Consider the following 21,155-nt stretch of genomic DNA (forward strand, 5'->3'; position numbering starts at 1 on the left):
AAGCACATCAACAAACTGGAAAAGGTGCAAAGACATGCTACTAAGTGGCTCCCAGAACTGAAGGGTAAGAGCTACGAGGAGAGGTTAGAAGCATTAAATATGCCAAAACTAGAAGACAGAAGAAAAAGAGGTGATATGATCACTACGTACAAAATAGTAACAGGAATTGATAAAATCGACAGGGAAGACTTCCTGAGACCTGGAACTTCAAGAACAAGAGGTCAAAGATTTAAACTAGCTAAACACAGATGCCGAAGAAATATAAGAAAATTCACCTTCGCAAATAGAGTGGTAGACGGTTGGAACAAGTTAAGTGAGAAGGTGGTGGAGGCCAAGACCGTCAGTAGTTTCAAAGCGTTATATGACAAAGAGTGCTGGGAAGACGGGACACCACGAGCGTAGCTCTCATCCTGTAACTACACTTAGGTAATTACACTTAGGTAATTACACACACACACACACACACACACACACACACACACACACACACACACACACACACACACACACACACACACACACACACACGCAGCAACCAAGATAAAACAAACATTAGGCTAGAAGTGAGGAAAGAATTGGCATCTAACCCGAAGTTGGTGCAAAACACAGTTGATCGGAGTAAGTCCCTGATCATTTTTGGCTGCAAAGAAAAGGCGATAACATCTAGGTCAGAAAGAGCTGTAGAAGAAGCTAAAGTAGTAGATAAAATTGTTGGCCTCGTGGAAGGTCTTACAAACAGAGAGAATGTGTGCGACTACAGGAGAATAGGCAGGTACGTAAAAGGGAAAGATCGACCTTTGAGGATCACCCTAAACGGTGCCAAACAGATGGAAGAAGTACTAAGGAATGCTAGAAAATTGCAAAGGGATGAGGATGGGAAAGGGTGGTCGTTAAGACGAGATCTTTCAAAAGAAGATAGAGAGAAGCTGAAACTGAACCTCGCCGAGGCAAAACATTTAAATGAGAGCAGGAATGAAGAAGAAATAAATTCTTTTTTCTACAAAGTGATAGGGGTAGGCAAACCAGTAAAGTGGTACATAAAGGCAAACCAACAAAATCAATAGAGAGAGGGGGAGTGAAGAATAAGGAGAGGGGGAACAAGTTCCTGAAGATTGCATACACCAACATAGATGGAGTGAGATCGAAGATACTGGAGTTAAGTGATGTAATACAGCTGCAGACACCAGACATTGTTGCACTCACAGAGACAAAACTTGAAGATGTAATTTTAAATGAGGTCATATTCCCAAGGGGCTACTCAATTTGGAGACGGGACAGAAAAATTAGGAAAGGCGGTGGCGTTGCTGTGCTGGTAAAAGAACACCTAAAGGTGAAGGAAATAATGACTGCCAATCCACAAGAAGTTGACATAATAGCACTAGAGATCTGCTATGAGGATGATAAACTAATGATGATAAATGCATATAGTCCACCGCCAAGCAGCACATGGTCAAAGGAGGAGCTAGATAGTAAACGTGAAGGTCTTATAACAATAATGAGAGAGATTATAGCGAGAGCGGATAACGATAGATCACGACTGTTGATAGTCGGTGACTTCAACTTGAAATCCATAGACTGGGAAGCATATGAAGCTAAAACAGAAGATTTTTGGACCTGTAAATTTGTAGACCTCATCCTGGAAACATTCTTGTATCAACATGTTAAACAAGCTACGAGGATGAGGGAAGGGGACGTTCCCTCCATGCTAGATTTGATATTTACCAGGAAGGAGGAAGAGATATTTGACATTCAGTACCTTCCTCCCTTGGGTAAAAGTGACCATGTCTTTTTGGGAATAAAGTATGCAATGCGTTATAAGCTGGAAGAAAATAAGGAGGTTGAAGCAGTTGAAAAACCAGACTTCAGGAGAGGACATTATGGTGACCTTAGAAATTTTTTTAGTGAGTATAATTGGACAGACTTGATGCTAGGCAAGGAAGTGAATGAGATGTATGGCAAGTTTTGTGAAATATATGATAAAGGCACAAAAAAATTTATACCAAAACAGAGATGCAGGACCAGAAAACAGGATTGGTTCGACAGAAATTGTGAGAGGGCAAGAGACCAAAAGACACAAAAATGGAATCAGTATAGGAAGAGGCCAAACCCCCAAACATACCAGCGATACAAAGATGCGAGAAACAATTATACAGCAGTAAGGAGAGAGGCAGAAAGAAATTTTGAAAAAGGGATAGCAGATAAATGTAAAACAGAACCGGGCCTATTCTACAAATTCATAAACAACAAATTGCAGGTAAAGGATAATATCCAGAGGTTGGAAATGGGAAACAGATTCACGGAAAATGAAAAGGAAATGTGTGAAACATTAAATGAAAAGTTCCAAAGTGTGTTTGTACAAAATGAAATCTTCAGAGAACCAGACACAATAAGAATTCCAGAGAACAACATAGAGCGGATAGAGGTGTCTAGAGATGAAGTGGAAAATATGCTAAAGGAGCTCGGTAAGAACAAAGCAGCTGGCCCAGATGGCGTTTCACCATGGGTTCTGAGAGAATGTGCATCTGAGCTCAGCATTCCACTTCACCTGATTTTTCAGGCATCCCTGTGTACAGGAATCGTAGCAGACGTGTGGAAACAGGCTAACATAGTTCCAATCTACAAAAGTGGCAGCAGGGAAGACCCCCTCAATTATAGACCTGTATCATTGACAAGTGTAATAGTGAAAGTATTGGAAAAGCTAATCAAAACTAAATGGGTAGAACACCTGGAGAGAAATGATATAATATCAGACAGACAGTATGGTTTTCGATCAGGAAGATCCTGTGTATCGAATTTACTCAGTTTCTATGATCGGGCCACAGAGATTTTACAGGAAAGAGATGGCTGGGTTGACTGCATCTATCTGGACCTAAAAAAGGCTTTCGACAGAGTTCCACATAAGAGGTTGTTCTGGAAACTGGAAAATATTGGAGGGGTGACAGGTAAGCTTCTATCATGGATGAAAAATTTTCTGACTGATAGAAAAATGAGGGCAGTAATCAGAGGCAATGTATCGGAATGGAGAAATGTCACAAGTGGAGTACCACAGGGTTCAGTTCTTGCACCAGTGATGTTTATTGTGTACATAAATGATCTACCAGTTGGTATACAGAATTATATGAACATGTTTGCTGATGATGCTAAGATAATAGGAAGGATAAGAAATTTAGATGATTGTCATGCCCTTCAAGAAGACCTGGACAAAATAAGTATATGGAGCACCACTTGGCAAATGGAATTTAATGTTAATAAATGTCATGTTATGGAATGTGGAATAGGAGAACATAGACCCCACACAACCTATATATTATGTGAGAAATCTTTAAAGAATTCTGATAAAGAAAGAGATCTAGGAGTGGTTCTAGATAGAAAACTATCACCTGAGGACCACATTAAGAATATTGTGCAAGGAGCCTATGCAATGCTTTCTAACTTCAGAATTGCATTTAAATACATGGATGGCGATATACTAAAGAAATTGTTCATGACTTTTGTTAGGCCAAAGCTAGAATATGCAGCTGTTGTGTGGTGCCCATATCTTAAGAAGCACATCAACAAACTGGAAAAGGTGCAAAGACATGCTACTAAGTGGCTCCCAGAACTGAAGGGCAAGAGCTACAAGGAGAGGTTAGAAGCATTAAATATGCCAAAACTAGAAGACAGAAGAAAAAGAGGTGATATGATCACTACGTACAAAATAGTAACAGGAATTGATAAAATCGACAGGGAAGACTTCCTGAGACCTGGAACTTCAAGAACAAGAGGCCATAGATTTAAACTAGCTAAACACAGATGCCGAAGAAATATAAGAAAATTCACCTTCGCAAATAGAGTGGTAGACGGTTGGAACAAGTTAAGTGAGAAGGTGGTGGAGGCCAAGACCGTCAGTAGTTTCAAAGCGTTATATGACAAAGAGTGCTGGGAAGACGGGACACCACGAGCGTAGCTCTCATCCTGTAACTACACTTAGGTAATTACACTTAGGTAATTACACACACACACACACACACACTTGAAGGAAATATAATAAATGAAGTCATATTCCCAAGAGGCTATTCAGTTTGGAGACGTGACAGGAAAACTAGGAAGGGAGGAGGAGTGGCTGTACTGGTGAAAAAACACCTGAAGGTAAGAGAGTTAATATTTGAAAACCCTCGAGTTATTGACATAATGGCATTGCAGGTCTGGAATCAGGATGATAAGCTCATAATTTTAAATGCCTACAGCCCACCAGCAAGCAACACATGGACAAAGGAAGAACTAGATGACAAACGAGAGGGCCTCATAATGGTCATGAGAGATATTATTGCACAAGCAGATAAAGATAAATCACGACTGTTGATACTGGGTGACTTCAACTTTAAAGCAATAGACTGGGAGGCCTATGAAGCAAGAACGGAGGACTTTTGGACATGCAGATTTGTGAACCTCATTCTGGAGACATTCTTGTATCAACACATATCTTGAGGTTATCTTGAGATGATTTCGGGGCTTTTAGTGTCCCCGCGGCCCGGTCCTCGACCAGGCCTCCACCCCCAGGAAGCAGCCCGTGACAGCTGACTAACACCCAGGTACCTATTTTACTGCTAGGTAACAGGGGCACAGGGTGAAAGAAACTCTGCCCATTGTTTCTCGCCGGCACCTGGGATCGAACCCAGGACCACAGGATCACAAATCCCGCGTGCTGTCCGCTCGGCCGACCGGCTCATAAAGCAGGCCACAAGAATGAGGGAAGGAGATGTACCATCAGTACTGGATCTAGTATTCACCAGGAAAGAAGAAGAGATATTTGACATCCAGTACCTTCCTCCCTTGGGAAAGAGTGATCACGTCCTGTTAGACATTGATTATGCTTTAAGATATCATCTAGAAGAAAATGGGGACATTGAAACAGTTGATAAACTCGATTTAAGGAGAGGACACTATGGGGAACTTCAAAATTTTTTTAATGAGTGTAATTGGAGAGAATTGTTGCTAGGCAGGGAAATAAAGGAAATGTATGCCAAATTTTTAAAAATATACGAGGAAGGCACACAAACATTCATACCAAAACAGAGGTGCAGGGCCAGAAAACAGGATTGGTTCGACAGAAATTGTGAGAGGGCAAGAGACCAAAAGACACAAAAATGGAATCAGTATAGGAAGAGGCCAAACCCTCAAACATACCAGCGATACAAAGATGCGAGAAACAACTATACGGCAGTAAGGAGAGAGGCAGAAAGAAATTTTGAAAAGGGGATTGCGGATAAATGTAAAACAGAACCGGGCCTATTCTACATATTCATAAACAACAAATTGCAGGTAAAGGATAATATCCAGAGGTTGAAAATGGGAAACAGATTCACGGAATCTGAAAAGGAAATGTGTGAAACATTAAATGAAAAGTTCCAAAGTGTGTTTGTACAAAATGAAATCTTCAGAGAACCAGACACAATGGGAATTCCAGAGCACAACATAGAGCGGATAGAGGTGTCTAGAGATGAAGTGGAAAATATGCTCAAGGAGCTCAGTAAGAACAAAGCAGCTGGCCCAGATGGAGTTTCACCATGGGTTCTGAGAGAATGTGCATCTGAGCTCAGCATTCCAATTCACCTGATCTTTCAGGCATCCCTGTCTACAGGAATCGTAGCAGACGTGTGGAAACAGGCTAACATAGTTCCAATCTACAAAAATGGCAGCAGGGAAGACCCCCTCAATTATAGACCTGTATCATTGACAAGTGTAATAGTGAAAGTATTGGAAAAACTAATCAAAACTAAATGGGTAGAACACCTGGAGAGAAATGATATAATATCAGACAGACAGTATGGTTTTCGATCTGGAAGATCCTGTGTATCGAATTTACTCAGTTTCTATGATCGAGCCACAGAGATATTACAGGAAAGAGATGGTTGGGTTGACTGCATCTATCTGGACCTAAAAAAGGCTTTCGACAGAGTTCCACATAAGAGGTTGTTCTGGAAACAGGAAAATATTGGAGGGGTGACAGGTAAGCTTGTAACATGGATGATAAATTTTCTGACTGATAGAAAAATGAGGGCAGTAATCAGAGGCAATGTATCGGAATGGAGAAATGTCACAAGTGGAGTACCACAGGGTTCAGTTCTTGCACCAGTGATGTTTATTGTCTACATAAATGATCTACCAGTTGGTATACAGAATTATATGAACATGTTTGCTGATGATGCTAAGATAATAGGAAGGATAAGAAATTTAGATGACTGTCATGCCCTTCAAGAAGACCTGGACAAAATAAGTATATGGAGCACCACTTGGCAAATGGAATTTAATGTTAATAAATGTCATGTTATGGAATTTGGAATAGGAGAACATAGACCCCACACAACCTATATATTATGTGAGAAATCTTTAAAGAATTCTGATAAAGAAAGAGATCTAGGGCTGGTTCTAGATAGAAAACTATCACCTGAGGACCACATAAAGAATATTGTGCAAGGAGCCTATGCAATGCTTTCTAACTTCAGAATTGCATTTAAATACATGGATGGCAATATACTAAAGAAATTGTTCATGACTTTTGTTAGGCCAAAGCTAGAATATGCAGCTGTTGTGTGGTGCCCATATCTTAAGAAGCACATCAACAAACTGGAAAAGGTGCAAAGACATGCTACTAAGTGGCACTACTAAGTGACATGCTACTAAGTTCTGGCTCCCAGAACTGAAGGGCAAGAGCTACGAGGAGAGGTTAGAAGCATTAAATATGCCAAAACTAGAAGACAGAAGAAAAAGAGGTGATATGATCACTACGTACAAAATAGTAACAGGAATTGATAAAATCGACAGGGAAGACTTCCTGAGACCTGGAACTTCAAGAACAAGAGGTCATAGATTTAAACTAGCTAAACACAGATGCCGAAGAAATATAAGAAAATTCACCTTCGCAAATAGAGTGGTAGACGGTTGGAACAAGTTAAGTGAGAAGGTGGTGGAGGCCAAGACCGTCAGTAGTTTCAAAGCATTATATGACAAAGAGTGCTGGGAAGACGGGACACCACGATCGTAGCTCTCATCCTGTAACTACACTTAGGTAATTACACTTAGGTAATTACACACTCACTCACTCACACTCACTCACTCACTCACTCACTCACTCACTCACTCACTCACTCACTCACTCACTCACTCACTCACTCACTCACTCTCTCTCTCTCTCACACTCTCTCACACTCCCTCACACTCTCTCACACTCACTCTCACACTCTCTCACACTCACTCTCACACTCACTCTCACACTCACTCTCACACTCACTCTCACACTCACTCTCACACTCACTCTCACACTCACTCTCACACTCACTCACACTCACTCTCACACTCTCACACTCACACACTCTCTCTTTCTCTTTATTTTTTTTCCCCTCCCTTCTTCCCTCCTTTCTTCTTGTCTTCCCCAGGACAAGAGCAAAAGCCAGCAAACATGTACATTTTATATACAAAGAAAACATATACAATACATAACAAATGAAATAGAACGTTGTCATACATCACTAACCTGCTTCTGATAGCATTCCAATATCATATCAACAATATCACCATCCGTCCATATCAAGTGGCTGCTTAGCCCATGACTTCACACTTACTGCTCTCTCACTAAATGGGGCTGAAATCCTGTCACAACAATACTGTATCCTCAGCCCTAAAAATATAGAAAACTAATCTCCCAACAAAAGAAGAAATCAATCTCTTACCTTACACTGCATCTTACATGCCAGTAAGCATTCTAGCACTCCCTTTATACATTGTGTTTATCCACTGTGAACCTCTGTTCTGCTCCTAGAGGTTTACTACTAATACTACTTAGTATTACTGGTGAGTATCTACTTATACTAATATATATCTCCAGGTCCTCAAATATTAGGAAAGGCATTTCTGCAGTTCTTCCAAACTGCTGCACAATGAAGTCCTAATCCAACATCAGTGACATTTCACCACTGATTCTACTGAGACTTGTGTAGCTCCTCTCCACTGCTACACTGCTCAACTCCACAACTCCTCACTATGGAGTTCTGATCTACCACAGAGTTCAGCATATATTTCAACAGCCTCGAAGTTCCTCCATTTTCTTCTTCTCTGACATCAAAGTTCCTCCATCAACTTCTCTAATTTTGAAGTTTTTCCATGAACTCCTTCCCAAACAAATCTGCAATTCCATTACCATGCCAATAAACATGTTTTCCTAACAAAGCATCACCGCGATGGTCCTCCCCCCATCCTGGGCAGGTCCACTACAGGAACATGTCCAGACACGTTGCTGGGGGCCCCGTCCCATCAATCAGTCACTGACCTTAGGCGAGGGCGGACGTATCACTCCTCCCTCCAGCATGTTTTCCTATCTCTCCTATCTTATTTTAGCTCACTAGCTCAATAAAATATATGGACTATATACATAAACACTGGCCATGATCGCTGGGCAGACGATCAAACACAGGCAACCACTGTAACAACTCTTATATGAGCTTACTGCAGAATTTGTGGTGTAGAGATGTTCAGGCCCTGGTCCTCAACAATGGAGCTCACACCAGCTGCTAACAAAAATGCTTCAGGACTGCCTCACAAGATTTCCTCTAGTCCACGACTTGTTCACAATCGTCGCCCAGCAGGCTCCACCACAAAAATGCCTGCTTGCTTCCTTCCTCTTGAAGGCACAACAATTACAGTTCTACAAAGGTGCGGCCAAACACTTCTAGACTGCCTCTAATCATCAAAATCACAGAAAAACGGTGTACTAAGTCCCCAACAGCTTCCACACACTTGCAAACAAGTAGTCTTTGTCCACCACTAACTCAGGGAACTATATTCTTCTTTCGTGCAGATCAACAAAAGTACATCCACCTCTGAAGACAGTTGCGACTCAAGTGAAGTCAGACCTCCGGCTAGCGTCACTTCACGTCCCCAAAGTATCAACATCTCACTTCATGTCACTTATTACCAACGTCCATTCGCAGCTAGTATCCTGAGATTACTCAATGACGTCCATTTAATTATTTATATATACATCTTTTCTCTGACCTCTCAGTCTCAGGTTCGGCAGGTAGAATAACTCTCTCGGTGTGTAGATTCGTTCCACCCAGACTACATGGGGTCATAACAGTAGTTAGCTTCAGGGAGTCAACAGGGCTCCCCAGAAATGCTTTGAGTGTAATGAAACTCAAAATTCCTGCCCAAAACGCTTTGTGTCATAGTGGCTTTAGGCATTGTATGTACTAGCTCAATCTATAAATCCATCAATGTTTGTTTCACACCTTGTATGTATGAACCTTACCTGAATAAACATTTGAATTTGAATTTTGAATTTGAATTTGAAATGTCATTTTCTGGGCAAAGCCCTGGAGGCTCCCTAACACCCTCCCTTCCTCGGGTCGGCGTTTTTTTCATCATGCCAATAACTTTTTGGGGGCAGGGGGGGGGGGGGAATACACTAATGAACGGGAGTACTAGTTGAGTGTAGGGTTGCAAGTTTTTTCTTTCGGCAGTAGTTTCTTTGCTCTCTCTGGCTATATGTTGCAATTCAATGGCTAGTTTGTTTTTGTTCTATCTTTCTGGGTGCCCACCCTAGACGATAGTGGAATATGACATACTTTAAATGTAAAGTGCTCATACGCCATTGCTTCCTGCGCCTCTCTGAGGAGGGGCTGTGTCTGGCTCGTGGTCCCCAGTAGGCAAAAGAACTCCCGTGACTGATGACCAAAGCTAATAAAGCACTATATCAGTTCGAATAGCTTCAGGTAGACTCTGGGGCTTCGCCCAGAAAATGACATTTCATTACATAAAAAAATTTTATATTAAAATTTTTTATACAAATTTTTAAATACAATTTGCTTGTTTGTGCTGGATTTTTAATTTATTTAATGCTGTATATATTTAGGAACTGATAATAGATAATAACTAATGGTCATAATCTTGTAATACAGTATAAAGAATAAAGTTTTTTCTCTTCACCAGGTTAAAATTTGTCGTTGGACTAGAGGAGAGCCTTACGAACTGTGTTAAAGTTTGCCAGATGGATGATCGTTTCCAGCTGTTGCCAAGCTCAGAACTGATTATGAACAAAGACAAAGGTAAATTCCTCACTTTAAGTGAAGAAAGTGAAGATGTAATGTGTGTGTTATATGTATATACTCTAAGTAGTGTGTGTTATCAAATGCAACTGGAAGTGTTTAATAAAATATTCAAAAATGAATTTTCTATTCCTGGGGGAGACCCTTGAGGTTCCCTCAAGATACTACATACTGATACTGTATCATTTACTTAGTCACATCAGCCTTAAAGTTCTTTAGACCTACTGGAAATCCAGTGCAAAAACCTGGCTCACTCAAAGAGGCACTGGGAGCGGCAACATATATTTTCGTCACCTCAAAGGGAAGGCAACCAGAAAGTCAGGGATTTAAAATAAACCGCTGCTGGCTTCAGGAGAGGTCAAAACCTAACTAAACAACTCCCCAAACTAATGTAAACAAATAAAATTCTCTCAGAACTTGTGCAAGCCTGTTTGCGTGGTCTCCCCTCGCTTCTGGGGGAAGGGGAAGGTAGCTCACCGCCAGCCAGTGTCTCAATTTTGTTCAGCTAAGTGGTGATGTTTGCTTTTGGGGGCAATTTCCTGTACACTGCAGTGTAGCATGAGGCAATTTTTGTGTATGCTTAGAGCTGCATGTGTGGAGGGGGGTTCTTCAGGTTCCTGAACTTTTGCCTATAAGCTTCTGGCACCAACTGATAAGCCATGAGCACTACCTTCTTCACCTTGTCGTAATCACTGGAGTCATCAAGGGACAACGTGGAGTAGGCAATTTGGGCCTTCCCAGTCAAGACGAACTGCATCATGATGGCCCAATTCTCCTTTGGCCAATCCAAAGAGGCAGCAACCTTCTCGAAGGCAGCGAAGAACTTCGAAACTTCCTTTTCATTGAATTTTGGGACCATCTTCATATTTCTTATCGGATCGAAACTACTCGTTTCCTTTGTTTCCTTCTGACCACCTAATCGTAGCACTTCTAACTAGTGTAGTCTTTCCTTCTCCTTTTCTTCTCTTTCTTTCTTCTTTTCTTGCCTTTCACGTTCGTCTCTTTCTCTTTGTTCTTCTCTTTCCTTCTCTAATTCCAAACATTTCATTTCCATCTCCTTCTCTTTCAAAGCCATTTCCTTCTCTTTCATTTCTCGTTCTATTTCTAATTTCTTCCACCCTATTTCACGATTTATTTCTAAAGCACGCATTTTGACAGAAAACTTATATTCAGTTTACCCACATCACTTTCACCGTCACTACCTTTATCTTCCTGTTCACTGGAAGCTCTCACTTTCCTTTGTACTCTGTGCCTCACTTTCCTGCTTCTCCCCGGCCTTTAAGTGCTTATAAACCTTTGATAAGATTTCATCCCGGGAATCACTCTCACGTATTTTGATCTCTAGATAGGCACTCGCCAGCACAAGTTCTTGCTTTCCCAGATATTTCAATCTAGCAAGACAATCTTCCTTGTTCAGAAATTCCTGAACATCCTCTAGATCCTCAATGGTTATTTTCTCTGCTTTGTTACGTGTCCAAACGTGCCACAAGGGTGGCATGTGCCTCCCTTGGTCACTGCTCCATCATTGTTTGCTCTCCTCCCCGCTTGGCGGGGTTGCGTCGATGGCTCCTAACAGGGATGTTTGGTGTGGTGTGGTGTGTTTTGGTCACCTTACGTGTGTCTTCAGTGACTTAACTTTGTCCATGTATCTTGTTCTTTATTGTCCTGTGGAGCTCTGCCCCACATTTCGGTGCTTTTGGTTTTGTTGCCGGCTCCAGGTGTTTTCCCTATCTGGACAATCCTTTCTTGCCTATCTTCGGTGCCTGGCTGCACTCTGCTGTCCAAGAGATCCCTCAGGTATGTACGCCCTCCTCTACACATTTTGTGGTTGGTCGTGTGCATTACTTCCCGGCCGCTCCTTGGTCTGTATTCGGGGTTTTCCTTGCCTATTTCCGTTTTTCCTCCTCCTATGCTACACTTATCTGTGTATATGGGTTGGTGCTTCTTGACTATCCTGATGTTGGGTGCTCGAGTGGGCCTCTGTCCATGTTCAGTTCCCTGCTATTGGACTTCTCCGGTGTTCCGTTGTGGTACCGAGTTCCTTCGATTTTTCTTTGTGACTTACTGCAGGCTTTGGTCTTGCACTGTCCGTGGGGGGTTGTGGACTTTCGGTCCGCCGTTCCTGACTTACTGGTTCCTTTTCTTGGAACTGGTAGCTGGGTTCCGGTCCTGGCAACAGTTTTTCTTTGTTCCTTTTCCGCAACGGGTGTTTGCTTTCCTGCGGTTCACGTCCTGTGTAGTTCTCCTCTTAGATGCCTCAGGGACGCGTGTGTGTGATTCTTCCCTGCTGGAGCTGGTTATGTTGCCCCTTTGGGTTGCGGGGTCGCTGTTTTTAGATTCGCGTTTTGCGCTTTAGTTCGTGGTGCTCATTTCTCGTCGTTTATGTCGGCACTGGTGAGTTCATTGTTGGTCTCCCACCTGCGTGTTTCATCTCGGGGGCAGTGTGTGGTTTGTCTAGCGGCCCTTCCGGTTTTCCTATCACTGCGAAGGGTCCTTCGGTCTCTGATAGGGTTGGCTTGTCTTCCCTTCGGGGTTGTTCCAGGACCGTCGTCTGGGACCGTGTCCTGTCACCTCGTATTGGGTGGTGCTGGCAGAGCCGCTCCAGCTTGCGTTCGGTGTTGAGGTTCCTTCTGCTCCGTTCCGCTTGCTGTCCTGGGCGTTGTCTCACCACCGACCTGCTCTTGAGTTCTGGTGCCGTCATGGTCGTTGGCCCAGGTGGTCTATTTTCTTCTCGTTTTGGTCTTTGGGTTGCTGCTTGGTTGGTCTTGCCGGGGGTGTGCTTCCTTTGTTGTTCGGTTGCGGGGTTTTTCGCTGTTCTCAGTGCATCTTGGCCTTCCTTCTTCCTTCGTTCCTGTTCGGGGGTTTGGGTCTGCAGGGTCTTTGTTTCGTCTGTGGTCTTAGTTTTTTAGGTTAGGGCGCATGGCGTCTGCCTCCCGTATCCTTCCCTATTTTCCTTATCTGTGGGGAGGTAGCTCTGGGGAGCCGACGAGGTTCCCCCCCCAGAAAACCAGCGTTGAACGTAATGAAAGGCCATTTTCTGGGCGAGTCCCGGAGGCTCCCCGGCATCCCTCCCTCCCTCCGGTCGGTGGCGTTTTTCACGTATTTTGACATCCAGCCTAAAAACTGCCAGTTGGATCACCGGTGTGGAGAGTATGGGGCTCCCCCTTCCCCCTCCTGGGGAGGGGGGGGCTTGCGCAGATGGTGGCGCGGCGACGTGATGACATCATGCTAGTTTGATAATTTTGTTTGGGGAGTTCTGTCCACTCGTTCAGCTTTCGGTAGTAATATTTTCACCAGAATAGGGGTTTGTTTTGGGGCGCCTACCTTTCTTGGTACCTATCCCGGTCGATGGCAGACATAGAATGCTCCTAACCACAAGGGGGTTTCTATAGGCCATTGCTCTTTGTGCCTCTTTGAGGGGTCCAGGTTCTGGCTCGTGGTCCAGGCAAGAACGTAGGCAAGAACTCCTAGCATTTTGACTGATGCTAGAAAGTTACACATATCCATTCATATGGCCGGTCTAGCCTGGCCTTGGGCCGGGCTTGAGGTGTAAAATAGCTCCCAGTACTTCATCCAGCAGGTATCGAGCGGGGTTTCTCCGCCGTAGGTCGCCTGGTGCAGGTTTCTGGGCCTGAGGAGTTTTGTCGTGTCTCCGTTGGCCCTGTCTGGTGTCTGCTTGCTCCGTTCTCTGCCTTTGCAGAAGGGAGTTGCTATTTACATGTTGCATGTTGCAGTGGTGCCTGTTGCTGCTGCTGCTGCACGTGTGCATTGGTACCGTGTTTCACAGTGGCGTGTCCTTGTTCCTGTGTCCGGTTGTGGAGTGGCACTTTGCTGCCGTTTTGTGCCTGGGGATTGCGTGGGTTTTTTTCTGTCCCTGCCTGATTGTCCACCCCTGGTTGTTCTCCTGGGGTTTTTGTGCTTCTGCTCTTTCTTCCTGTCTCCTCTGCAGCAGGGGTGTTCTGCGTGTGTTCTTAGGCGTTTGTCAGCCTGTGTCCTGTGATGTGCTTCTTTGTCTCGGTCTATTGCAGTTGTTCGTACCCCTTGGTTTGGGTACTGTTCTGGCGGCAACCCTTCCGCCTTCTTTGGTTTCCTAGCTTGCCCTGCCAGTTGTTTTTTTTTGGGGGGGGTCTTGCGTTGTCTCGCGTCGGACCCGTCGTTTCTGAACTCCTGGCGGGCTTGCATGCTTTGGGGAGTTTTTCTGTTCGGCAGACGTTCCATCTCCTTGTGCCGCCTGGGTTTCGGTGGTCGCGCCCGAGATCTTTCCGCGACTCTGCCTTTTCCTGGGCTCGGAGGGGCCTTGTCGGGGCTGCTTATGTTCTGCCTCGCGGTCTTGCCTCCGGTTGGTGGTCGGGTGGCTTCGTGGTAGGTGTCCCACCTGCGTGCTTCTCTTGGGGGCAGTATGGGGTATTTTGGCGGTCCTTCCTTTTCCTGTCTCTAATTAGGTGGTTACTCTTGTTAGCTTGGTTTAATCTCGGCTTGGTTTTCTGGTGGGGGTTGGGGGCCGTCGTCTTGCCACATACTGTCGCCTCTTTTCGTGCGGCGCAGGCGGAGCCGCTCCAGCTTGCTTTCGGTCTTGGTGTTGCTTCTGCACCGTTAGTCAGCTGTCTTGTGCGTCGTTTCACCTCCGGCCAGTTCGTGCGCCGCTTGCACCATCCTGGTCTCTGGTCAGTGTGCTCTGTCTTTTCCTCGGTTGGTAGTGCTCCTTTGGTTCCGGTGTGTTTTTTCGTCGGCTCTTTCCTTTTGGCCTTTGCCTCTGGGGGTCGAGTCGCTGAGTTTTCTTGCTCCTTCGGTTTTAGCGTTTTGGTTGTTCGGTGGCAGCAGTCTCCATCTTTTCTGGCGCGGGGTGGGGCTGCTGCGTTCTAGAGGGGTCCAGGGTTTGTTGGTGCTTTGTTGGTTGGGGCGGGGGGGAGTCGTTTTTTGTGTTCAGTGGCGGCCCTCCACTGTTGTTTGCGTGCCACGGCGTTTGGGTCCGGAGCGTGTTTTGCGTTGATCCGGTTCTGTTCTTCCCGGTTCGCGGGTGATAGTGTCTCAGGTGGTCAGCCGTGTTCTTGCGGCTAAGCTGCCTGTGTTCTTCCCTCATGCCTGTGGCGTTCGTGGCTTCGCTGCTCTCGCTGCCGGCGACGTGGCCTTGCGGTCTTTCTGGCATGGATTTTTGGTGTTCGTGCAGGGTCCTTGCTGCTCGTTGTTCTCGTATTGTTCCCGGGCCTTTTCGGGGCTGTGGCACATTGGGTTGGCGTTTGCTGCCGGTTGTCTCGCCTCCTTGGGGGGTGCATGGTGTCCGCCTCCCGGTTCTGTCCCTTTGACCTTCCTCTGTGGGTAGTTAGCTCCGGGGAGCCGACGGGGCTCCCCCCAGAAAACCAGCGTTGAATGTAATGAAACGCCATTTTCTGGGTGAGACCCGGAGGCTCCCCGGCAACCCTCCCTCCCTCCGGTCGGCGGTTTTTCGCGTGTTTTGACATCCAGCCTCAGAACTGATGGGTGGATAGCCGGCGTGGGAGGTCTGGGGCTCCCCCTTCCCCCTCCCGGGGAGGGGGGAGCTGCGCAGACAGCGGCGCGGTGACGTATGACGTCATACTAGTTTCCTTGTTTTCTGTTGAAGAGTTCTATCCACTAGTTCGGCTTTAGGTAGCAAATTAATTGTTGACGGTGTTGGCATAATGCCCTGAACTGCATGTGTTTTTTAATGACTTCGCGAACGTCATCACGACGCCAAAGTGTTAATTAAGTGATAAATTCTAGGTACAGTGGAACCTCTATTAACGAGTGGCTCTATTAACGAGTTTTTCCAGTAACGAGCAAGCCACTCGCAGCAAATTTGTCTCTATTGACGAGCTCGCCTCTATTAACGAGTGAAACCACATGGCGCTTCCTAGCGTCTCGCGGGTTCTCGCAAATTCTCGGACGCCTCCGACGCCAGTGTTGTTGTTGTATCTCACACGACAAGCATCCCTCTGGATTTATTTGAGCTTTTCTTTGGATTTTTAGTGGTTTTGCGACTACAATTTGTAACACACGATGTCTCCAAAGAAGCTGCTTGCTAAAGATAGTGTTTTCAAGAGGAAGAAAGACACAATTATTATGGATTTCAAGAAGGAAATTATAGCAAAGCATGAGTGTGGTGTCTGTGTGATTGATCTCACAAGGAAGTATGGCAGGTCCTCATCAACAATTTACACCATTAGTAAGGGAATGAGGAGGTAAGGGAGGATGCTGCCTCTTCCACTGAGATCAGGGAAGTGTTTGGAATGTTTGAAAAGGTGAATGCATTCTTGGAAAAGCTGCCCTGATAAAGCAGTGACAACCCAGTGTGTGAAAATGTTTAATTAATTTATCACTTTGTGATAACACTTTATGAAAGTGTTATCACTTTTGCAGGTATATGTCGCTTGAACGTAACACAATTTTTTCTCTTGAATGCACCCAAACACCGCGCTCAAGCATCATTTGAGCAAATATTTCTATAAAATTCAATACTTATCCGATCGACTTGGGGATTGTATACATGTTTGCCATGAAATTTCCGTTTTCTTTAATAACCACATTGCCTATTTGAGAAAACGGCATTGTATTGTATCTTCGTGGTAAGACTATTATATTGTTGACACAACGAGTGTAATCAACGTAGTTTTTTTATTTGGTGCTGGTCTAACGCATCCTTGTGTGACATTTGAAATGAAATTTGGGTGAAATTCCCAAGAAGAGAGAGTCCGCCTGACTCAGAGGTGAATTCTCCTTCCACACCATAACCCCTCTCCTTCCCACCTCTCCATCGTCTCCCTCAAGCCAGCAACTACTATTCATAAGGTAAAGTAAATATTAAAACACTACAACAAAACATTTATATTTACATGTGCAGTATTATATTTACATAAAAAAAAGTCATACAAGTATGGATGTTTTTGGGAGTGGAACGGATTAAATTTATTTCCTTTATTTTAAATGGGGAAATTTGTTTCCAAAGACGAGTTTTCCAGGTAACGAGCTCGGTGCCAGAACGGATTAAACTCGTTAATAGAGGTTCTACTGTACTCGGGTATGGTAAAAATTAGGACCTTAAACAAAATACAGGATATAAAACACAATAAAATCTGCCCATAGTAGGAAAGCAGCATGTTAACACTTTCGCGCTTTAGATTAGAGATAACTCGTCGCCGTTTTCTCTTACGATTCCACATAACAGCCGAGTTTTCTCGTCCATCGAAAAAATATTTCTATAAATTCCATTTTTTAACCGAAATGGATGGGGATACTTTTGTTTTGTAGGGAATTTATTTGCGAATGTTTTGGTACCAGAATGAATATTATATCACATAAACGTCTATGAGTAAAAAAAAAAATACACAAAGTATGTTTGGGGGTGTGGCGAGCGTGTGGCAGTGGGTTCCCTTTAGCCGTTGATATATCCAACACGTGGGAAATATTTGTATGTGTTATGTATATGTGTGTGTAGGGAATTTTACTGCGATCACTGTCATACAAATTATAAAATGTTTCAACAAGTATAAACATGACAAACATCAAACGAACGAAAACAATGCGTTCGTTTCTGCCGCGAACACATACTGAGCGACGTGGTTCTATATTTGGCGCTTCTCTTACACATGCTTTGTACAAATGTTATACAGTTCATCTTATAGAAAATTTTATTGCGAACACATTGGTATAAAAAAGAAATACGTACATAGAAAAGTAGGGTCAGGAAACGTATAAACTTTCCAAGCATGATTTCCCCCCTGTGTTTTCGCCAGTGCGCTCGCGGCTAACTACTCTCCACTTCACACACTCTTGCGGGTGGGCAATTACCTATATTAAACATTCATATGCATATGTCCGTGTAGAGAATTTTATTGTGATTCCAATGATACCAAAATTAGCGATGTAGGACAACTGTAGGCTTCGCAACCATTAAGAGAGTGGAAACATTTTGTTGCTGTTTGGCGCTCTCGGCGAGTGATCTGCATAGTTTTTTATTTGGTGTTGATACTCCTTATGCTTGGGCGGCATTTTATAGGTATGCTCTTATAGACAATTTCATTGCGAACACAGTGATACCAAATTTAAATACGTGCGCCTTCAATTATTGTCAGGACAGTCAAAAGAGTGTACACTTTTCGGTCTTACCGCGTAGGCGCGCGAAGTGCCGAAAGCATCTGGGGTATTGTTTTTTTTTTGAGCGCCGAGAGCGCGAAAGTGTTAAGGATCTGGGAATAATGATGTATGACGACCTAACATTTAGGGAACATAACCTAGTAAATATTGCATCAACCAGAAAAATTATAGGATGTTACAAGAACTTTCAAATCGAGGGATCCCATCACAATGGTTGTACTATTCAGATTACTTGTGCTGTCCTGACTTGAGTACTACTCGAAACTCGCTTCCACCTTCAGAGTGGGAAAGATTGCTGAAGTAAAGGAATGCCGAGAACATATACAGCATTATATACCATGAACATAGACACGATAAAGCACCTCAGTATTCAAATTCAAATGTTTATTCTGGTAAAAGTACTTACATAGAAGATGAGTTACAAACATAATGTTGGATTTGTAGATAGAACTACTACATACAATGCCTAAAGCCAGTAATATGCTCAGCAGTTTGGGCAAGTGTGGGGAAAAAACACTTAGACTATAACTTATATTAATACTAATTGAGATTCAAGCATCGAGTTGAAAATGTGGAAAAAAAAGGGGTGGAACATGGCAGAAATTAGCAGTTATATAACCTGGTCAACAAACAGTATTGTTTGAAAAAAGCATTCCACATTCTGGGTCCCTTGATTTGTAGAACATTTCTAGTTTGGTTAAAGATGCACTCTTGGAATATCAAATAAGTATTTGTTTCTGGTGTGGTGCCCATGGGTTCTGTTACAACCTTCTAGGAAGCATTTAAGGTCAGGACGGGCATTACAGTTCAGAGTTTTAAATATTTAGAGTACACTTGAAAGGATATGCAGGAACTTAATATCTAAAATATTCAAAGATTTAAGTAGGGGTACCGAGTGCTGTCTGCGGCCAGAGTTTGAAATTGTTTTAATAGCACCTTTGTTTTGAGTAACTAGAGGAAACAGATGATTTTGGGTAGTAGAACCCCAAGCACAAATACCATAACTGAAGTAAGGATTCATGAGAGGGTAATAGAGCATCACCTTGGCAGGGCGAGGTACATAATATCTGATCTTAGAAAGAATGCCAACAGTTTTTGAAACTTTTCTGGGGGGGGGGGGGAGGAAGAGGGAGCCCCCATGGCTCCCTAGACCTATCCAGACTAATATGGATATCCCTAACTTTGGCATCAGTTGATGTGGGTGGAGTTCTAGGCCTACTGGGGACCACGAGCCAGAACCTGGACCCCTCAGGGAGGCACGAGGAGCAATGGCCTATAGAAATGCAGATGTAATTTGGGAGCATTCTATATCTGCCATCGACCGGGACAGGCACCCAGAAAGGTAAGCTCCCCAAAACAAACCCCTATTCTGGTTAAAAGCGACGAAAATAGACAAACTAGTGAACAGAACTCGCCAAATGAAAACGAGCATGACGTCACATGAGCCGCGCTGCATGTCTGCGCTTGGGAAGTGGGAGCCCCGTGCCGGCAATCCACCCTGCAGTTTTTCGGCTGATGTGATGCATCACGGATGAGTGGCTCCAGCTCCGGACACTTGTGTTGTGCTGTGCCTTGTTTCAGCACTGCTCTTACAGTAGCGTGCAAGCTGGGAGTAATATTCCCAGGTACTCAGGCTGCATGTATTTAGGGGTTCCCTTCCCTACGTGCTCTGTAAGTACCGCCCTTGGGGCTTGGGGTTCTCTTCCACAAGTCACCTTGGGTCTATCTCTGTTGGTATATTGCAGTTTGGTGATTGACTGCCCCCGGGTGTTTTGGGGGTTTCTGCCCTTGTTTATCTTGGGGTAAGTGGTAGTGTTTGCACTGGTAGGGGCACGGGGTACTGCGCAGCTAGTTTTCACCTATAACAGTAGCCGGTTCTGTTCCTTCTGGGTACGCTGTCCTCTTGCGAGGTTTTTCTTTTCTTTTTGTTTTTGCTTGGTGGGGAGGGGTCTGCATCAGCTTGCTTTCGGTATTGATGTTACTTCTGCACCATTTCGCAAGCTGTCTCATGCGTTGTTTCACCTCTGGCCTGCTCATGCACCGCCTGAGACGTCCTGGTCTTTGGATAGGGTTCTCTCGTATCTCTCTTCTCGGTTTGCTGTGGCCTGCTTTGGTTCCGGATTGTTTTTCAAAGGCTCTTTTCCTGTTGGCATTGGCCTCTGGGGGTCGGGTCAGGGAGCTTCATGCTCTCCTCCAGTGCAGGTGTTTCTGCTTTTTCGGTCATGGTGATAGTTTTGTTCATCTGCAGCCGTCTCCTTCTTTTCTGGCAAAGAATGAGACTGCTGCTTTCTGGAGGGGTCCTCGGCGGGTTGTTGATGCTTGGTTGGTCAGGCTTAGGGTGTATCATGTGTTGTCCGGTTGCGGCCCTCTGCCGCACCATAGTGCGCCATTATTTGCGCACCATGGCTTCTGTGTCCAAGAACGCGCTTTGAGTTGATCTGGTTTCCCCTTCTTCCTTGTTCGCGGGTACGAGTCTTTCAGGTCGTCCACAGGATTATGAAGTCTAGCCAGCCTACGGTCTATCCCTGTGCTCTGGTCGAACTGGGTCTTGGCTGCATGCTACCTCGTTAATGCTCCTGGGCCTAGTCGGTCCTGTGTTGCTTAGGGTTGGCGGCTGCAGCCTGTCTCAACTTCGAATTGAGGTGTGGAGCACCGACCGCCTCCTGGTTGTCAGGTTGGGGAGCACCATTCTCTCAGGCGGCAGGGTTTTTCTTCCTTTGGCTGCCTTGGTGGGCATTTTGTGCCTTTGCAGCTCGTTGTTTCTTTTCTGGCAAAGAACGAGGTGGTTAGCTCCTGGAGGTACTCGCTTCGGCAGTACATATACTAAAAGCTCCTGGAGTGGGCCTTTGGTTGCTGATGCTTGGTTAGCTTTTATGGAGGTGCATCATGTGTTTGTCCCTAGTGGTTGCTCTCTGCCGCTACCTTTATTACACTACTACTACTTTGATGGATGTTTTGTGGATTGAT

General features: G+C 44.5%; 1 protein-coding gene across 2 annotated transcripts in view; it reads left to right on the forward strand.

The window, feature by feature from the left end:
* Positions 1-21,155, forward strand: part of LOC123755724 (RING finger protein 17) — a 928,112-nt gene that overhangs the window by 471,155 nt on the left and 435,802 nt on the right. For both annotated transcript variants that reach the window (XM_045738465.2, XM_069300037.1), the window contains one exon: positions 9,964-10,079. In XM_045738465.2, coding sequence (XP_045594421.2) covers positions 9,964-10,079 — 116 coding nt within the window. The remainder of the gene's footprint in view (positions 1-9,963; positions 10,080-21,155) is intronic.

The sequence above is a fragment of the Procambarus clarkii genome, chromosome 43, assembly GCF_040958095.1.
Source record: "Procambarus clarkii isolate CNS0578487 chromosome 43, FALCON_Pclarkii_2.0, whole genome shotgun sequence".
Taxonomy (NCBI): domain Eukaryota; kingdom Metazoa; phylum Arthropoda; class Malacostraca; order Decapoda; family Cambaridae; genus Procambarus; species Procambarus clarkii.